At 42.0% G+C, this 16,851-nt stretch overlaps 1 protein-coding gene across 10 annotated transcripts in view; it reads right to left on the bottom strand.

Annotated features, from left to right (window-relative positions):
- Cadps (calcium-dependent secretion activator 1) overlaps window positions 1-16,851 on the bottom strand; it is a 618,572-nt gene that overhangs the window by 313,304 nt on the left and 288,417 nt on the right. For all 10 annotated transcript variants that reach the window (XM_075704042.1, XM_075704047.1, XM_075704043.1 and 7 more), the window contains one exon: window positions 16,481-16,584. In XM_075704042.1, the coding sequence (XP_075560157.1) occupies window positions 16,481-16,584 (104 nt within the window). The remainder of the gene's footprint in view (window positions 1-16,480; window positions 16,585-16,851) is intronic.

A 16,851-nucleotide genomic window follows, 5' to 3' on the forward strand; every position in this document is an offset into this window, starting at 1 on the left:
AGGTGGAACGCACCTACCTTGCGTGATGGCAGTGTGCAAACAAAATCCACGAGACCATGTGGCCACAGAGTGGTGAGGCAATGTGCACGCTCACACAACATCTCGCAAGCAAGAAGGTCTGGACCAGCTAGGTGTGCGCTTCACACCTTGGGACGGAGCTGCAATGACTGCACACCTTTCTTCATTACAGTACAAAAATGTGCAGAGTCGTGCGTGATGCATCAAAGCCGTTCTGCCATTTCAGTCTTGCAGTTATTATTAAGCAGGAGCGCATTGTATAGATTACCACAAATTTGTTGACAAAAGCTGCAGTTTTTAACAGCTATTTGGATCTGTCAGCATTTCGACATTAAGCTCTTTGAGACATGGACCAACACGAAATCCGACAAACACAAACTAACACGAGAATAACACTTCAACACGAGAAACCTTAGGAGCTATGAGATAAGGGATTCGCTTGTCAGTTGCCCTTCAGTGGTTTCTTTTCAAAAAAAGAAAAAGATTCTAATGCCCTAAAGTGAAGGGCAGCACATCATTTCATTTTTTTTTCTATCTTTCATTTTTGTTCGCTCTCATGGTTAACGCTTTTGGACTTAAGATCTTATCCCTTTGATGTGCCCCTTCCCCTTGTCCTTATATCACCTGCACAAGCATGTATTCAGGCACAAACATAAATGCTTTTCTCATAGCAACATACCTTCACTCGTAGTCTATGTCTCAACAAGTGCCACTGCCTTGAGAATGATAATGGCCGACCAACTAACCCACCAATACCTTCTGAGCTCTCTGTAGAATTTCTTTTTTTTGCACACATGTGTATGACAGATACTATAAACACCATCATTTCCTGAATAGGCAAAGAATGTTATCGAAGACAGTACTGATGAGAAGTGCTGTGACAGGCACTCTCCTGTACTTGGCTTATGATTCAATACTCTGCACTCGGTAAGTGTACATGGTGTTGGTCCATGTGATGCCTTTGAATATATGCACGGATATTGAGAAATGGCTGCTCTGCACACAAAGATGCACATCTTGAAATCTTTGTGCCCTGCTGACAAGTCTCTAGCACCAGTGGCCTATGACAGTCACAGGTGACCAATCAAGTCCCACCTACAACATATGCAGTTGTGTTACAGGCTATACTGCTGGGTACTTGTGTTTTGAGAGAGTTCAAGCAACTCTTAAATTCACACAATACGAGAGGGCATAGTTGTAGTTGAAGCAACAGAAAGTACGAACCAAGTGGACCAAGAGCTGCAACCACTGGTGCCAGTCGGAAACAACTTATTTTCTAAAGGAAGGATATTTCCACAGACTGCCTGGAACAACATTAGTAGCCAACGCAGAAAAAAATTGGTACCACTCACACTTCAGCCTTGTTGGCACAAAATGGTATAAAAATATTGACATGAAACTTGCTCTCAATCTGTTCAAAGCAAAGAAGCCATGGTCACAGCACAACGGCTACAAATTGTTCAGAACAGACTGCTTTCCTGGCGGTTGGAAGATGTTTCAGGAATTGTTTCAGCCAGTATGCACTTAATTAGTATCACCGCATCCATTCTGAATGTGTGACCCTGTGAGAACCACAAGAGGAGGTGAACTACGAAGAACAACCTCGTCGGCATAGCACCATGTGCACACCACATAAGATGTGCTAAACTCATCTCTCTGCTATACTCTTGACAAAATAGGCCCCTTGAACAATTCTAGGGCCCCAAAATTCTTGCTTTTGCCAGAACATCTAATTCACAGTGCATATGCCATCTTAATCAGTTCACTATCGACCTTTCTGCTGCTCTTTCATTTTTTCAGCGACCCACGAGTCATGTCAGAGGAATACCTATGTCATTTTACACATGATTACACACAGCCTTCTATTTTCCTGTGACAATTGAGTTTACCATAGGTTCCCTTCACTTTTCTACAGCATGATTTCTGCCACAGCTGTTATCAGCTTACAAGCCTCTTAACCTGGTTATCAAAACTAGTGTTCAAGAAGGTTCCATGTATGAAGTTATGCATGACAGAAAAGCAATGAACTGGACTTGCTTTTTCTCAGGTTGGTCTCAGCCTTCAAACTTCACTAAATGTGAGACTGAAAAAGCCTACTCAACTCATAGTCTGAGAGCTTTTCAAACTGCGCGCTATTCAATTGCTTTCCTACATGCATCAAATATATTTAGAAATTCAAGATCCTGATCCTAATCCAAATACACAAAAGGTGATCTTGTTAAATATTCCTAAAGAAAACCCACTCATACTAAACAGAAAATGGTGACTGGTGCAAGATACAACCTGGCACAAATCCGCTTGCATTTCACACCAGACTTATAAATATAGAGCAGAAATAAAATTCAAGCACACGAAGGTTGTTATCATTAGAAATTGATTGAGCACCATTGCTCTCAATGTACACCTAAGAAAAGGCCATCACAAGCAGATTAGATCTAGTCCTGCAGCAGCTACCGCATTCTGGATGGGATACGTGCCAATTAACACAAAATTTGCAATTGATGTGTAGTCAACAAGCATGCTCTTGACAGCCGTCTTTTGTTGATGGCTGGCGCAAGGTTCTTGGTATCATTATTCCTTCCAAGCTTAGCCTACAAAATTCTTTCCTCCCAATGAAGGAATTTTTAAGGCATTGCAACTTAATGGTTTTGCAAATTCTCTTGGCCTAAAACAATGTCTGGCAGTGTGAATCCTTTCTTCGAGCAAAAGGGGAGGTCTTCATGGGTCTAGACATTGGTTTGTGAAACGCCTTATATTGGCATCTCAAGTTTACTACAGGGCTATCATTATTTAGCTTCTAACAACACACTGTTTTGTGAACATTACAAATAAAAAATAACTTTTTATTACATCTAGGGTTTTTTTCCATTTTCATGTTGTAAACGTTCAGCCTACTTTATTTTTATTTCTACTCTATATTTCTTTCTTTTGTGTGCGTGAATGCATTTTTCCACATGAACTTTCACCAACCTTTTCAGTAGATAATTTTTGTATTTAGCTTATTTTTTTTGTCTGTAATTATATGGTTCACTAAATTTGCTGGCAGTGAAAGGTGCTGCATTTTTGGATAGCCTGCAATTCAACACTGTAGTTGCAACTCTCCTGCACAAAATAAGAAAGTTTTCAAGCAACAGCCTATGTGCATGTCTTATGGTGATGAGACTATGCAGAAATTAAGTCAGCGCACTTGGCATTTGAATACCAATGGAATAAGGCATTATTTGTGACCATTATGTGATTAAAGAATACTATAGGAAAAAAGACTAAGTAGATATGATCTGACGTTACCATCCCTCTAGTTTATCTGTAGTAAACTTACCAAGTTTGCACACTGTTAAGCTGCAATTTTTTTTTAGTTGTAGTCAAAGTAACAGTGTTCTTTAACGCTGTAATGTCCAAACACGGTCCCAAATGAAGGAAACTTCAAACAAATTGTTGATATTTATTTCTGGCCATGGAGAGCACATCAATAGAAAAGAAAAACAAGACATGTTTTTTCAGTTACAACTTAATTACTGAACTAATTATTTATTTAGCAAATGGTGTGTTACACAGTCCACACCTGAGACTTCACCCCAGCATATTAAAAAATCAATTATGGGTTTTGGATTAGGTTGCTCGCACTTCAATCAGCATTTTGAGGCATCAAACTCAGCGCAGCAAATAGGATACATTGGGCATTACAAGGTTAACTAATAATGATCAGATAAATAATGTTGTAAACTTTTTTTTACAACTGAGGTTGAATAGCATGAACAAAACAAGGACATGAGGAAACAAATTTGTTTCTTCGTGTCCTTGTTTTATTCACGCTGTTCAACCTCAGTTCTAAATATGAACCAACTAGCCCTCATCAAGATATTTTTAAACTTCACAGCAATGGCCTGTCCTTTATGAACGAGTTCCCAGTTGATGACATGGTCTGTACTTTTTAGATTTAATTATAAAAACAAACATGTCCGCTTGTGTCATTCAGTGTGCGCAAAAAAAGAACTGTTGCCCTACAACTCTGTCCACTTGTTAAAAGGGTATCTCTGCTAGGGTTCGCATTTATTGCGAGACTAGTTTTGACAATCAGGTCCAGCAAATTTCAAAAGCCAGATTCCCACATTCGGTGCAGACATCAGCCACTGAAACTTTGTAACTTTTGCTAAAAGGTAGCAAAAATTAAGGACAGGCGAAGAAGTCAAAAAAGACTTGTTCGAGTTTTTCACTTGAAAAAGAGCAAAAATCATGCTACACTTCCACAAGGTGAGCCACAACCATAAGACGGTGGCAAATAGGTATGAAGTTGTTTCTGCCACCCCAAAACTAACTAGTCCATCTCTGCCCCCAAATAATGGCATGCGCTGTAGAAGGGTCAGGTGCGTCAAATGCTACGTGTTCTGCTGGAGTGCCGTACCAGATCATGCTAAGCTGTGGAAGAACCTATGTTGCACAACCTGGCTGCCGTATCAATAACAGAATGAGGGGACATGCAAACAGTTCACACAAGGGTTTGAGTACACATACTTCTGCACATTGCTAATCTTGTGAAAGACATTTTTCTTTTATGTGGATCATGCAAAGAAGTAAAGCCAAGACTGCGTGGGAAGTGTTAGAAGCATTTCACATTAAAATCAATGGTCAGTATCACGTTAGCCAAACCTCAGTCTTGTTACACGACATGGAAATGAGAGTGACAAGCTCTTGCCATTGATAACTGCCCTCTTGCTTTTTGCTGCCCCTCATTATTGTCTGCTTGTGCAGCCCATATTTTTAATTTTCTTTTCTTTGTTTTCACCAAGAAGTTTAGTGCAGGTGCTCAAAATATTGTTGGAGCCATTGCAACCAGTGCAACAAGCTCAGCTTTGGAATAAACAGTTTAAGTGCAGCACATGTTTTTTCTTCCTGGTCTTTTCTTTGGCTGTTGTTATTTCTTTCTTTTCTGGTTTATTGCACTACAATAATCATGTCATACAATGCCTGTCGTATAAAGATTTGAACAGAAGTGATTTTACAATGTGATGATTTTTAATAGCAGGGTAAAACCTCATTATAAGCAAGTCAAAACGAAGCCAGAATTGCTTTGTTATCAAGCAGATGCACGTGCTGATGCAATAAGATTGCGAATTCCACTTGTATTTGACCCACACATGCACTGCGCATTTGTTTCTCTGCTTGAGCTTATTGCTAATCACAGAATTGCTCTACAACACACCTGCTGATAGAGCAAATGAGGACGGCAAGTCTTGCCAAGAGGCCAGCCGTTGACTAACAACAAAGACTGCTCCCTTTAGCTGGGCACTCAATTGAGTGTCTGCAGTACTACGTGTATGGACAGCACCCCTTGAGTATGTGCTCATGGATCCATGTGCTTACATGCCAGGCTGACAAGTTTCGCAAATGCTCCTTATTGAAACCAGCACAATCCTTGGAAAATTTGGCATACCAGTAGAAGGGTACACTGACCACATTTGTGTTTAAGCGTGCGACTTGGTAGTGTCAGATGCCAACTGTCACAAAAAAGGGCACACGCAATAAAGCGAATTAAATATTCTATGAAAACAAAACAAAACTTTTGCAGGATAAGCACACATTGCAGTGCATTATCAACAGAGCCGGTGTAAAATGACAAATACACTCAAAGCTTGCAATAACAAAGTACAAACCTTTGAAATCCCCATCCATTTATTTAAAACCTTGCGTTAACCAAGCAAACTTGTTCTGCCAATGGATGTAATGAACTAGACTTAACTCGAAAACCCCAAAATACCCAACCACATTGTGCGCTAGATTCAGCCCTCGTTCGGCACGGTAGTTGGAAACTCCCGCATCTCCGCGCTGAATGTGCCGCCGAGCTACGCTGAGCTTGCACACCAGCCACGCCGAACGTCTATTTGCGGTGCGCTGCGTGAACCGGCAGCTTCCAGATCACACTGGCAGCAGTGCCATCACCCAAGCCAAGCAGGCACTGCAAAGTTCACTGGCCTTCTCAGTTATGCATTGCAGCGTGAAGACCGCCCTCTTCAACTGCATCGCCGCTTCGCTGGTTTCACAACAAGCCAAGTGAAAGGCAGGCAGGTGATTTCAGGTCATCAGAAGTACTATCACTTTCGTTCGTGTGACAGCGTTTATGGCACCGTGTGCAGCTTAATTGCAGTGGCAGAAATGCTGTGAGCCATATGTGCCCACACGTCCAGTGACAAGTCACACAACATCTTGTGGATCCTGCTGCACAATGCAGCTATCATAAAGATTGTCACATCAGGTGCTAAGAAATTATGTGTTGCCCATACTGAAGATTTTTTTGTGTGTTTCATTAAAATCTAAGTGCACACACGGCTGTGTAGCGGTTCCATGGGCTGCAAAGCCGCCTTCTTATTTCCATGCTTGCATTTGTACAGCTCGTGGGGCATATATTGCAGTAAAGGGCTATAACGGACATCCCCCTTTAACTTGGTCATATCGGAGTTCGAGTGTACTGTGTTAGGAAGCACCATCCCATTACATACGTTCCCACTCCTAAGCAAAAGAAATAAAGAATGGTAATGAAATTACACCGATAATCCTTTTTGTTGTTTAGCATTTGGCTAGGTCCTCAACCTGTTCGTGCCCCCAGCAAAACAGACACCATGTGTGTCGCATTCACCACATGCTTTTGTGCAAAGTGCATGTTAGAACTGAGCAGGTAGTATCAAACACACAACAAATCTTCCAACTTTTTACATAATGTCCCAGCATGACATTACAAAATGAAACAATCAGGCTCGAAAAATTTTTGAGAAATAGCGTGTTCCAAGTAAATTGCAACTTCACTCGAATATTTCCCTTTTTCCCACAATCACTGCTGGTGGACAGCTTCTACAGCACTTTGGGTCTCAGAGACGCTAACAATACTGGTGGAATAAGCAGATGTTTCAACCCTCACAGGTTTCAAACCAAGTGGTGTTTCATTACTCGTTCAGTTTTCTTGGATGCAATCGTGAATTAGTAGATCAAGGTTCATTATTCCTTTCAGGTGTGCTACCAAAAGCAGGGGCAGTTAGTGAACACTGTTAATGTTGCCATTCGAAGATGATAAGCTCGGATGTGTAAAAAGGTCTGCTTCTAGGAAGTTCCCCATAAACAGCAATGCAAAAAAAAAATGCATTCAATATCATCAACATGTCCCCCCCCCCCCTCAAGACTGCTCTGATCATGAAGTACAGTAGTTCCTGCAAATCCACAGGATTCACAAATGGACAGAAGCTGTGCAAGAAAAAGGAAGGTCTAAGCAATTGGTCATAATATTTGTTTTACCAATCACTGGTTAATGTTGCTATTGTTCCAAGATACGCCTTTTATTTTGTTGCTTTTCACATATTTTGTGTATTTGCTGAATGTCCCTTGTACAGAAATACTTTTCCATCCTACCCTTGGCGGCCACTCATTGAGTTAATAAGTTTCACTATTGTTGACTGAAATTAACCCCTTTTCTCGCCAGCAAGAGGAAAGAAGATATTAAAATGAAACCTTGCTGAACTGTTTCTTCTTGTGTCAGCAGTGAGTGGTTGGTAGTTTAAATGCTGCAATAGCCCTGCAATTATGAATGGATCACTGTCAAAGTGGCGATTTGGGTGGGGTGGTTATGCATTTCGAAATGGTTTTTACACTAGAAGATGAGGACAAAGAAAGGGCGTGTTTCGCATGTACTGTGCCCCCTTTTTTTCGTCCATGCCTTCTAGCACAAAAACTATTTCAAAATGAGACTCTTGCCATGTACAAATGAAGAAGGCAATTTTTTCTCTATATTGTCAGCAATAAAATTTATCGCCTGCAATGTTTTTCAGGTGCATGTGGGAAAAGTTTAACTGAGACATTTTGTAGACTCTGTGACAAATATATTTTTGATAGTGGGTCCAAAAAAGTGAACTTTTGAACTGCTGGCACAATTTTAGTAAAAATTGGAATGCATGTTTACAGCAATAGCATCAAGCAGGCTCCCAAATTTTAGCATTAAAATAAATTTCCATAACTTTAGAGCTCTCGGAAAGTTCCAGCTATTATGGTTAGTCACAAAAACTACTGTTCCAAAATTACGAGAATGTTTAGCCTTTCGGTGACTTACGTAACATTGTGAAGGTTAACCTATGCTATTATGCCACTGTGGAGCTATTTTTTTATGTTGCATTACTTTTCATGGAAAAAAAATTGTAATTGCCACCGTTAGACTTGTACTTGCACCATGCATAGAAAATGTCCTTTTTATAAAAACAGGAAGTCAAAACTTAAAACTCTGAGATATTGGGTATTAGCACACCTCAATGGTCACCCATTAACCATTCTATGCTTCTTGTGTTTCCAAGGGTATGCAATAATAGTTTTGAACAAAAGTGGCCAATGACGAAACAGCTTTTTAAATAAGGTCTTCAGTTGCGATAGCACCTTTTTTAATAAAATATTGTCAAGATCAGAGGCACTCTAGAAGGATGCACACTGTGATTCTATTTTATGGAAGCCTTATAAAACATCAACCCGACAAACCGCTACTGAAGTCTAAAACATACAAGACGGCGACTTCGTGTAGAGCTTAAATCTTTCAGTTAAGTTTGTGCCCAAAATACTAGAAAAGTACTTTGATGTCACATTCGTGTTTGCAGTGTGGATTTGAGAAACACGCAGAACGAAACGCGCTGAAAAGAGCATTGAAAGGTTTTGCCCTGTGGTCAATGGGCGCAAATGCACACCGCAACAAAGAAAGACATGCGTTTGTTCCTTGCATGACTGGTGTCCAGTACAAGACGTGTGCCGCTCTCATGCAGGAGAAGCTATACCTGCAGAACATGGGCACTGCCTTAATGACAGATTGCGAGAGCACCTGGCAGCAGTGCATGTGCAGGTAATGGGGGAGGACATTTTGCAGACCATTGCCTCAGGTGCACTACACGTGTGGTCCGGACAGGCCGCCATTGGAATCTGAACCTGGCAACGTTTAACGCTAGAATGCTATCTAGTGAGGCGAGTCTAGCAGTGCTAACTGGGATATAATAGGGCTCAGTGAAGTTAGGAGGCCAAAAGAAGCATATACAGTGCTAAAAAGCGGGCACGTCTTGTGCTACCGGGGCTTAGCGGAGAGACGAGAACGAGGAGTCGGATTCCTGATTAATAATATAGCTGGTAAAATACAGGAATTCTAAAGCATTAACGAGAGGGTGGCAGGTCTTGTTGTGAAACTTAATAAGAGGTACAAAATGAAGGTTGTACAGGTCTACGCCCCTACATCCAGTCATGATGACCAGGAAGTCGAAAGCTTCTATGAAGACGTTGAATCGGTGACGGGTAGACTGAAAACAAAATACGCTATACTGATGGGTGACTTCAATGCCAAGGTAGGCAAGAAGCAGGCTGGAGACAAAGCAGTGGGGGAATATGGCATAGGCAATAAGAATAGCAGGGGAGAGTTATTAGCAGAGTTTGCCGAACAGAATAATATGCGGATAATGAATACCTTTTTCCGCAAGCGGGATAGCCGAAAGTGGACGTGGAGGAGCCCGAACGGCAAGACTACAAATGAAATAGACCTCACACTCTCCGCTAACCTTGGCATCATACAAGATGTGGACTTGCTCAGCAAGGCGTGCTGCAGTGACCATAGGATGGTAAGAACTCGAATTAGCCTAACCCTGAGAAGGGAACGGAAGAAACTGGTACATAAGAAGCCGATCAATGAGTTAGCGGTAAGAGGGAAAATAGAGGAATTCCAGATCAAGCTACAGAACAGGTATTCGGCTTTAACTCAGGAAGAGGACCTTAGCGTTGAAGCAATGAACGACAATCTTGTGGGCATCATTAAGGAGTGTGCAATAGAAGCCGGTGGTAACTCCATTAGGATACCAGTAAGCTATCGCAGGAGACGAAAGATCTGATCAAGAAATGCCAATGTATGAACACCTCTAACCCTACAGCTAGAATAGAACTGGCATAACTTTCGAAGTTAATCAACAAGCGTAAGACAGCTGACATAAGGAAGTATAATATGGATAGAATTGAACATGCTCTCAGGAATGGAAAAAGCCTAAAAGCAGTGAAGAAACTAGGAATTGGCAAGAATCATACGTATGCGTTAAGAGACAAAGCCGGCAATATCATTACTAATACGGATAGGATAGTTCAAGTGGCTGAGGAGTTTTACAGAGATTTATACAGTACCAGTGGCACCCACGACGATAATGGAAGAGAGAATAGTCTAGAGGAATTTGAAATCCCACAAGTAACACTGGAAGAAGTAAAGAAAGCCTTGGCAGCTATGCAAAGGGGGAAGGCAGCTGGGCAGGATCAGGTAACAGCAGATTTGTTGAAGGATGGTGAGCAGATTGCTCTAGAAAAACTGGCCACCCTGTATACACAATGCCTCATGACCTCGAGCGTACCGGAATCTTGGAAGAACGCTAACATAATCCTAATCCATAAGAAAGGGGACACCAAAGACTTGAAAAATTATAGACCAATCAACTTACTGTCCGTTGCCGACAAAATATTTACTAAGGTAATCGCAAATAAAAATCAGGAACACCTTAGACTTCTGCCAATCAAAGGACCAGGCAGGATTCCGTAAAGGCTACTCAACAATAGACCATATTCACACTAACAACCAGGTGATAGAGAAATGTGCGGAATATAACCATTCCTTATATATAGCTTTCATTGATTACAAAAAAGCATTTGATTCTGTCGAAACCTCAGCAGTCATGGAGGCATCACGGAATCGGTGTAGACGAGCTATATGTAAAAATACTGAAAGATATCTATAGCGGCTCCACAACCACCGTAGTCCTCCCTAAAGCAAGCAACAAAATCCCAATAAAGAAAGGTGTCAGGCAGGGAGATACGATCTCTCCAATGCTATTCACAGCGTGTTTACAGGAGGTATTCAGAGACCTGGATTGGGAAGAATTGGGGACAAGAGTTAATGGAGAATACCTTAGTAACTTGCGATTCGCTGATGATATTCTGATTCTGATACTGATTGGTCCCCTGAGTAACTCAGGGGACCAATTGCAATGCATGCTCACTGACCTGGAGAGGCAAAGCAGAAGGGTGGGTCAAAAAATTAATCTGCAGAAAACTAAAGTAATGTTTAACAGTCTCGGGAAAGAACAGCAGTTTACGATAGGTAGCGAGGCACTGGAAGTGCTAAGGGAATACATCTACTTAGGGCAGGTAGTGACCACGAATCCGGATCATGAGACTGAAATAATCAGAAGAATAAGAATGGGCTGGGGTGCATTTGGCAGGCATTATCAGATCATGAACAGCAGGTTGCCATTACCCCTCAAGAGAAAAGTGTATAACAGCTGTCTTACCAGTACTCGCGTACGGGGCAGAAACCTGGAGGCTTACGAAAAGGGTTCTACTTAAGTTGAGGACGACGCAACAAGCTATGGAAAGAAGAATGATGGGTGTAACGTTAAGGGATAAAAAAAGAGCAGATTGGGTGAGGGAACAAATTCGAGTTAATGACATCTTAGTTGAAATTAAATAAAAGAAATGGGGCATGGGCAGGACATGTAATGAGGAGGGAAGATAACCGATGGTCATTAAGGGTTACGGACTGGATTCCAAGGGACGGGAAGCGTAGCAGGGGGCGGCAGAAGGTTAGGTGGGCGGATGAGATTAAGAAGTTTGCAGGGGCGACATGGCCACAACTAGTACATGACCGGGGTAGTTGGAGAAGTATGGGAGAGGCCTTTGCCCTGCAGTGGGCGTAACCAGGCTGATGATGATGATAAAATTTTGAAGCTTTTGGCAATAATTAAGACAAATGTGTCAGCCTTACATCTATGTAGCTCAGATTAGATGCATGGATAGATGAATGGATGGATGGATGGATGGATGGATGGATGGATGAATGGATGGATGGATGGATGGATGGATGGATGGATGGATGGATGGACGGATGGACAGGCAGACGGACGGACAGACGGACGGATGGGTAGGACCCATCTAGCTCCACATTAATCACTGCGTTTGAATCCGTTAAGAACTGCACTGCCTAATACGTGGTCACTAATTATTCACGCTACACCAGCGTCTCGTCAACGAAATCTAATTTAGGTCTACCGACACTTCGATCATGCCGCAAGTGCTTCCGCTTAAACCCAACACTCAAAAACAAGCTTTTCCCCCCACCAGATTACGTGTCCTCAGGGATCAATCATAAACTCAAGGTTAAGATTCTTCTATGTTGCACTAACACTTGCCATGCCTCTTTTTTTTGCCACAAACAAGCAGTGACTGGAACCACCTTCCCAGCTCCGTCGCTGCGATCGAAGAACCTGCTGCCTTTAAAATTGTGATTAACAATTTATTGTTAGATCACTCCTCTCTGTAATACCCTCGGGTCCTGAGAGTATGAAAATAAATAAATAAGCCAGAAAGAGCTCGAGTACTTGAACAAAAGTCTAGCACACGTGCAGTGGTGACAGTGTTAGTTGCTTATCTGCTTCTGTGTGCAGTTTAGTGTTCGTGGAACGTAATGATTTCTTGGTGGTAAGTGCATTTGCCCACTCGCTTGTGTAGTGTTTGCACTTGCATGCCTGTATATTGTACATTTGTGTATCTGCATAATAACCTCAGTTGACGTCCAACGCTTGTCCAGACTATTTGTTTCCTTCTGTGTAAGTGTTTTTCAAATCCATGCTGCAAACATGAATGCGAGATCCAGCAACCAACTAGCCCTCCTCACAGCTTTAAGTACTTTGATGGTTCAGCTTTTTTTGACATAGTCAGAAAGTGTCAGGTAGCAGCAAGACCACCAAGGGGCTCAAACCACTGCGTGCATCTTTTAAACAAGGCTTTTTCTCAGTCATGATGATGACGATTTATTGGCATCTCCATTGAATAGGGGCAGTGTGAAATGGTCATCTAGCCTGCTTCGGTTAATAATCAGGTATACTGTATATGCATTTTCATTCTAGTGTTTCTGTATACATTTCCTTAGCTTTTTTTTTTTCATGAAGTGGCAGCCGCACCACTTTCTGGCACAATGGCTCCATGCACACCGCGGCCACGAAGGCGCACTTGTAGGATGAGCCCATAGAAACGTTATACTTACGCTTCCAGCATCACGGTCGACAAGTGTGCTCAACAAACCGCTGCGTCACCCATGCAGAGCATCGTGTGCGCACTAGAGAGCACCCTGCATGGGTTCAGGAACTGAACACATCTGCTGTACCAGGTGGCCATCCTTGGTAAATTTGGTTCTCAATTCAGAGTGAACTTTACTCAATAAATAATATCAAGATAATATACAGCCCCCTTGTTTCCAAGGGTGCACATGTTTACTGTTTTGTTGGCCAATAACATGCCGACGTGTAAATCCATGGGTGGCGAAGACTTTTGCCTGTCATGTTCCTAGTAATTACGACCATGTAACACGGCACTGTGATGAGATGTGTTCAGTTCACAAAGCAGCCTACCTGCATCAGCCATTCCACTCAGTGCAAAAGCCTGCCTCAGTGCACCTGCATGAAACCACAGCTTAAGTCTTGGCATAGTGAGACGCACCTTGTGTCACTGCATGTAAAAATTGCCACTACCATTTTACAAAATCAATTAACTAACAAAATTAATTTTGTCAACTAATTAGTAAATAAATGTACTAATTATAAAAACACCCTCACAAACTCCGAAGACCCATGTGCGATATGTCGGCAGGTCAACTTCTCGCTGAAGTTGCAATACAAAATAAGCGGTAGCAAAGTGGGAAAGAAAACTGCACTAAATGCAGATTCTGGCCAAGGCTATCGTATCCTGCTTGGTACCCAAAAAATAGATACGGGCAGCCAGAACACATCGATGTGCATAAATAATGATCCTGCAATGGGAATGTACGAGTAGTATAGTATAGTAGGTAAATCAACTTCTCTTAAACAATCTGGAATGTTACAATTGATGCTAGCATTGCTTTGGCAGCAGCTCTGCACACACACAAAGAAACACAAAATGGAGCCACAGGTTAAGCTGCACCAGCACTCAACATACAGTAGAGCCTCTTCATTAGGTTGAGCAGCCTAAGGCTCCACTTAGTGCAAAGAGCCAATCTTAATTGCTGTCTCACAACCTCGAAGAAGAGCACACAGTTTATGTGTGCTGGTTCATATTTATTTGTACATGTGACAATCACTACACACAAGATGTCTCCAACTGAATGTACAGTGTTTGAACAAGGCTCGCACCCAACATCAGCCTTCTTATAAAGGCATCAGAGGCAGGCATCTTTTGCAGACCACCCACTTTTTCTTTATTTTCAAATTGTTTCAATTTTTTTCAAGCTCGATTATAATTTGAGTATTTTCACTTCCTCCTTTAAAAATCTGTCACAAAGTAACATTTTTTTTTTGTGGCTAAAACATCTGCTGGGTTTGTTTAGCATGTGGGCTTCATTGGACATTTCATGCCAAACTTGTTCTCTGTAAGCTCCTTTCGATATAGATTTCATCAGTAGTTTCTAAACCTGTCAAAGTGGTTCCCTCTGCCAAAAAAGAGTAACGTGACTCCATGTGCAATCAGAACTTACACACATTTTCTGTGTGTAGCTATTTATGAACATGGTGTTCTTTCTTGCATGCTTCTGATGCAGAGCACCGGAAAACTAGTAGAACACTCGGGTCCACTTTCCTGGGTCCATTTTGACTGCCACTCCCGAGAGTGGCAGTCAAAAAGTTAAAAAACATTGCTCATGAGAGACTAGACAAAAATGAAAAAAAAAATAATGCCAGCCATCAGCTGTGCTCTCCATGAATGTGGGAAGAGGCAGGCTTTTGCATACTGACATAAAAGATGTTCAGCCACTAGCAGCAGGCACGTGCTGGCAGCCTCAGCCAAGTGGCATGCTGGAAATACAAGCATCCACTATTCTATGGCCCATATGGCATGAGCCATTGAAAGTGCAATGTGGTGAGAATCCACCTCAAAGCATAAATAATCACGGGCACGGTTAAAAAACTTCGCACAAGATTAGCTCCACAGCTCTCTGGTGGAACCGTTTGTCTCTCATGGCGTGAATGTTGACCTGGACATCTTTTAGCAGCTATCAAGTAGCACAGCCACTTATTCATGAAAGGGAAAATTGACATTTACCGGAATTTATTCGGGTGTATGTCAGCCATTACCATTTATTCAGAGCCATTTAGTCAAAGCCCGATGTTGTCATTGTGCTACCCTCCATTCATAATGCAAAATTCATGACAAATGCCTTAAATGGTATGCGACCCAAATAATGCCATCACGACCTGCCACCACGACCTGCTCACACTGTCGCTTCCTACTAGCATGCATGCACAAAGGCTTCTGTGGTGCCCTTAAAGATATGGAGAAATTATTTGAACCAAACAAAGCGAAGTCAAGAGCATTCTCCTTAAGATAAGCCTGATTTTTCTACCACCGTATTACACCATCACTTAGCTGAAACTTGAGCCACAAGTAATGTCACACGTTGTCTGTCACTTATGGTTACACTAATCGTGTTCGGTTACAACTCTTTACAAACTTTACCAACAGTGCATGCCCTTATTAACAATTATTACTAATTTCTCCTAGTTAAACAGTGCCTCAACCATGTGCTGTGCTTAGCTGTGGTCTGAAACCCAAAGAAAAATAAGTAGAAGCACCTGCACTAAGCTTTTTATTGCCGATAGATTCTTGGTGAAAAATCAAGGCACCAGAGAAAGAAACATTTTAGCACAGCAGGGTCCCAGTGTGTGGCTTGCTATTTTGCCGGCAAACCCTCTTCGTTGTGTCTCTAACAACGAGCTCCAGCTGTTGTGCCAGCACTGGTGATGTTGACTGCTTTAAAATTAACACTCACAAATTTAGACAGATGTGGCTGATTCAGAGAGGCATCAGCTCTTTGCTTGCAATTGTAAACTTAAATCAAGTGCTCAAAGGAATAGACTTCAATGGCAATTTCCTTGGGTGCGCCAAATGCAGCCCTGCAACATACTGCCTGGTATGAGAGCTATGGAATGGGCAGCCTGGCTGTCACGGATGCATACTGACAGCAGCCACGACTTATACTGTGACACATTTTTGTAGCATCGAAAAGATTTGTGCAATAACGATGCCCCCAAAGCAATGAAAATGAACCCCACACAGCAATACAAAGCACCACAAAAGAAAGAATATAGACTAAATCCTCAACAACCACATCACAATGGTGACAATGGAGCAACTCCAGGACCCCTACCATGCACAAATGATGTACTCGATAATATTGGTTCGCATAATTTCCAACAATCTGCGAGCTGTGCTTAGCAAACATTTGACAAAGGTGAAAGAGGGGCATGCTAATATGTGCATTAGTGTGGTGTTTTCTAAAATACTTATTCAAGCATCTCTTTCTTCTTGCAGTTACCATAGCCATAGCACACAATGTGCCAAGCACTTGGGTGAGTGGATCAGAGAAAACCTGACATATTTGAGCCAGCCTTGTCAAACTCACCTCGGAGTAGTGCTCATTGTTCTGTTGAAGCAGGTCCACGCAAAGTTCGGCCAGGTGGATCAGCTCCTTCAGCTTCCGGTTGGAAGGCAGCTGCTCCTCAAGGTCTGGGTTGTACAACGACCATGGAGACAAGTGCCCTTTATTCAAGTGAAACGCTACAGTGGAAACATGCATTAACAAACCTCATCCCTTAGGAATGTTACCACTACTTCAGTAATGTTGCTATTCAGAGGAACAAGCGTTCACTTGCAGCCAATGTTTATTGAAACGACATGGCTAAGACCAGATGCAATCAAAAAAGCTTATCCATCACATTCAATTATCTAGAGGTCTCACTGACACGTGTCACCACTCTGGCAATAAATCATTTC

Source organism: Dermacentor variabilis, chromosome 9 (genome assembly GCF_050947875.1).
Source record: "Dermacentor variabilis isolate Ectoservices chromosome 9, ASM5094787v1, whole genome shotgun sequence".
Lineage (NCBI taxonomy): Eukaryota > Metazoa > Arthropoda > Arachnida > Ixodida > Ixodidae > Dermacentor > Dermacentor variabilis.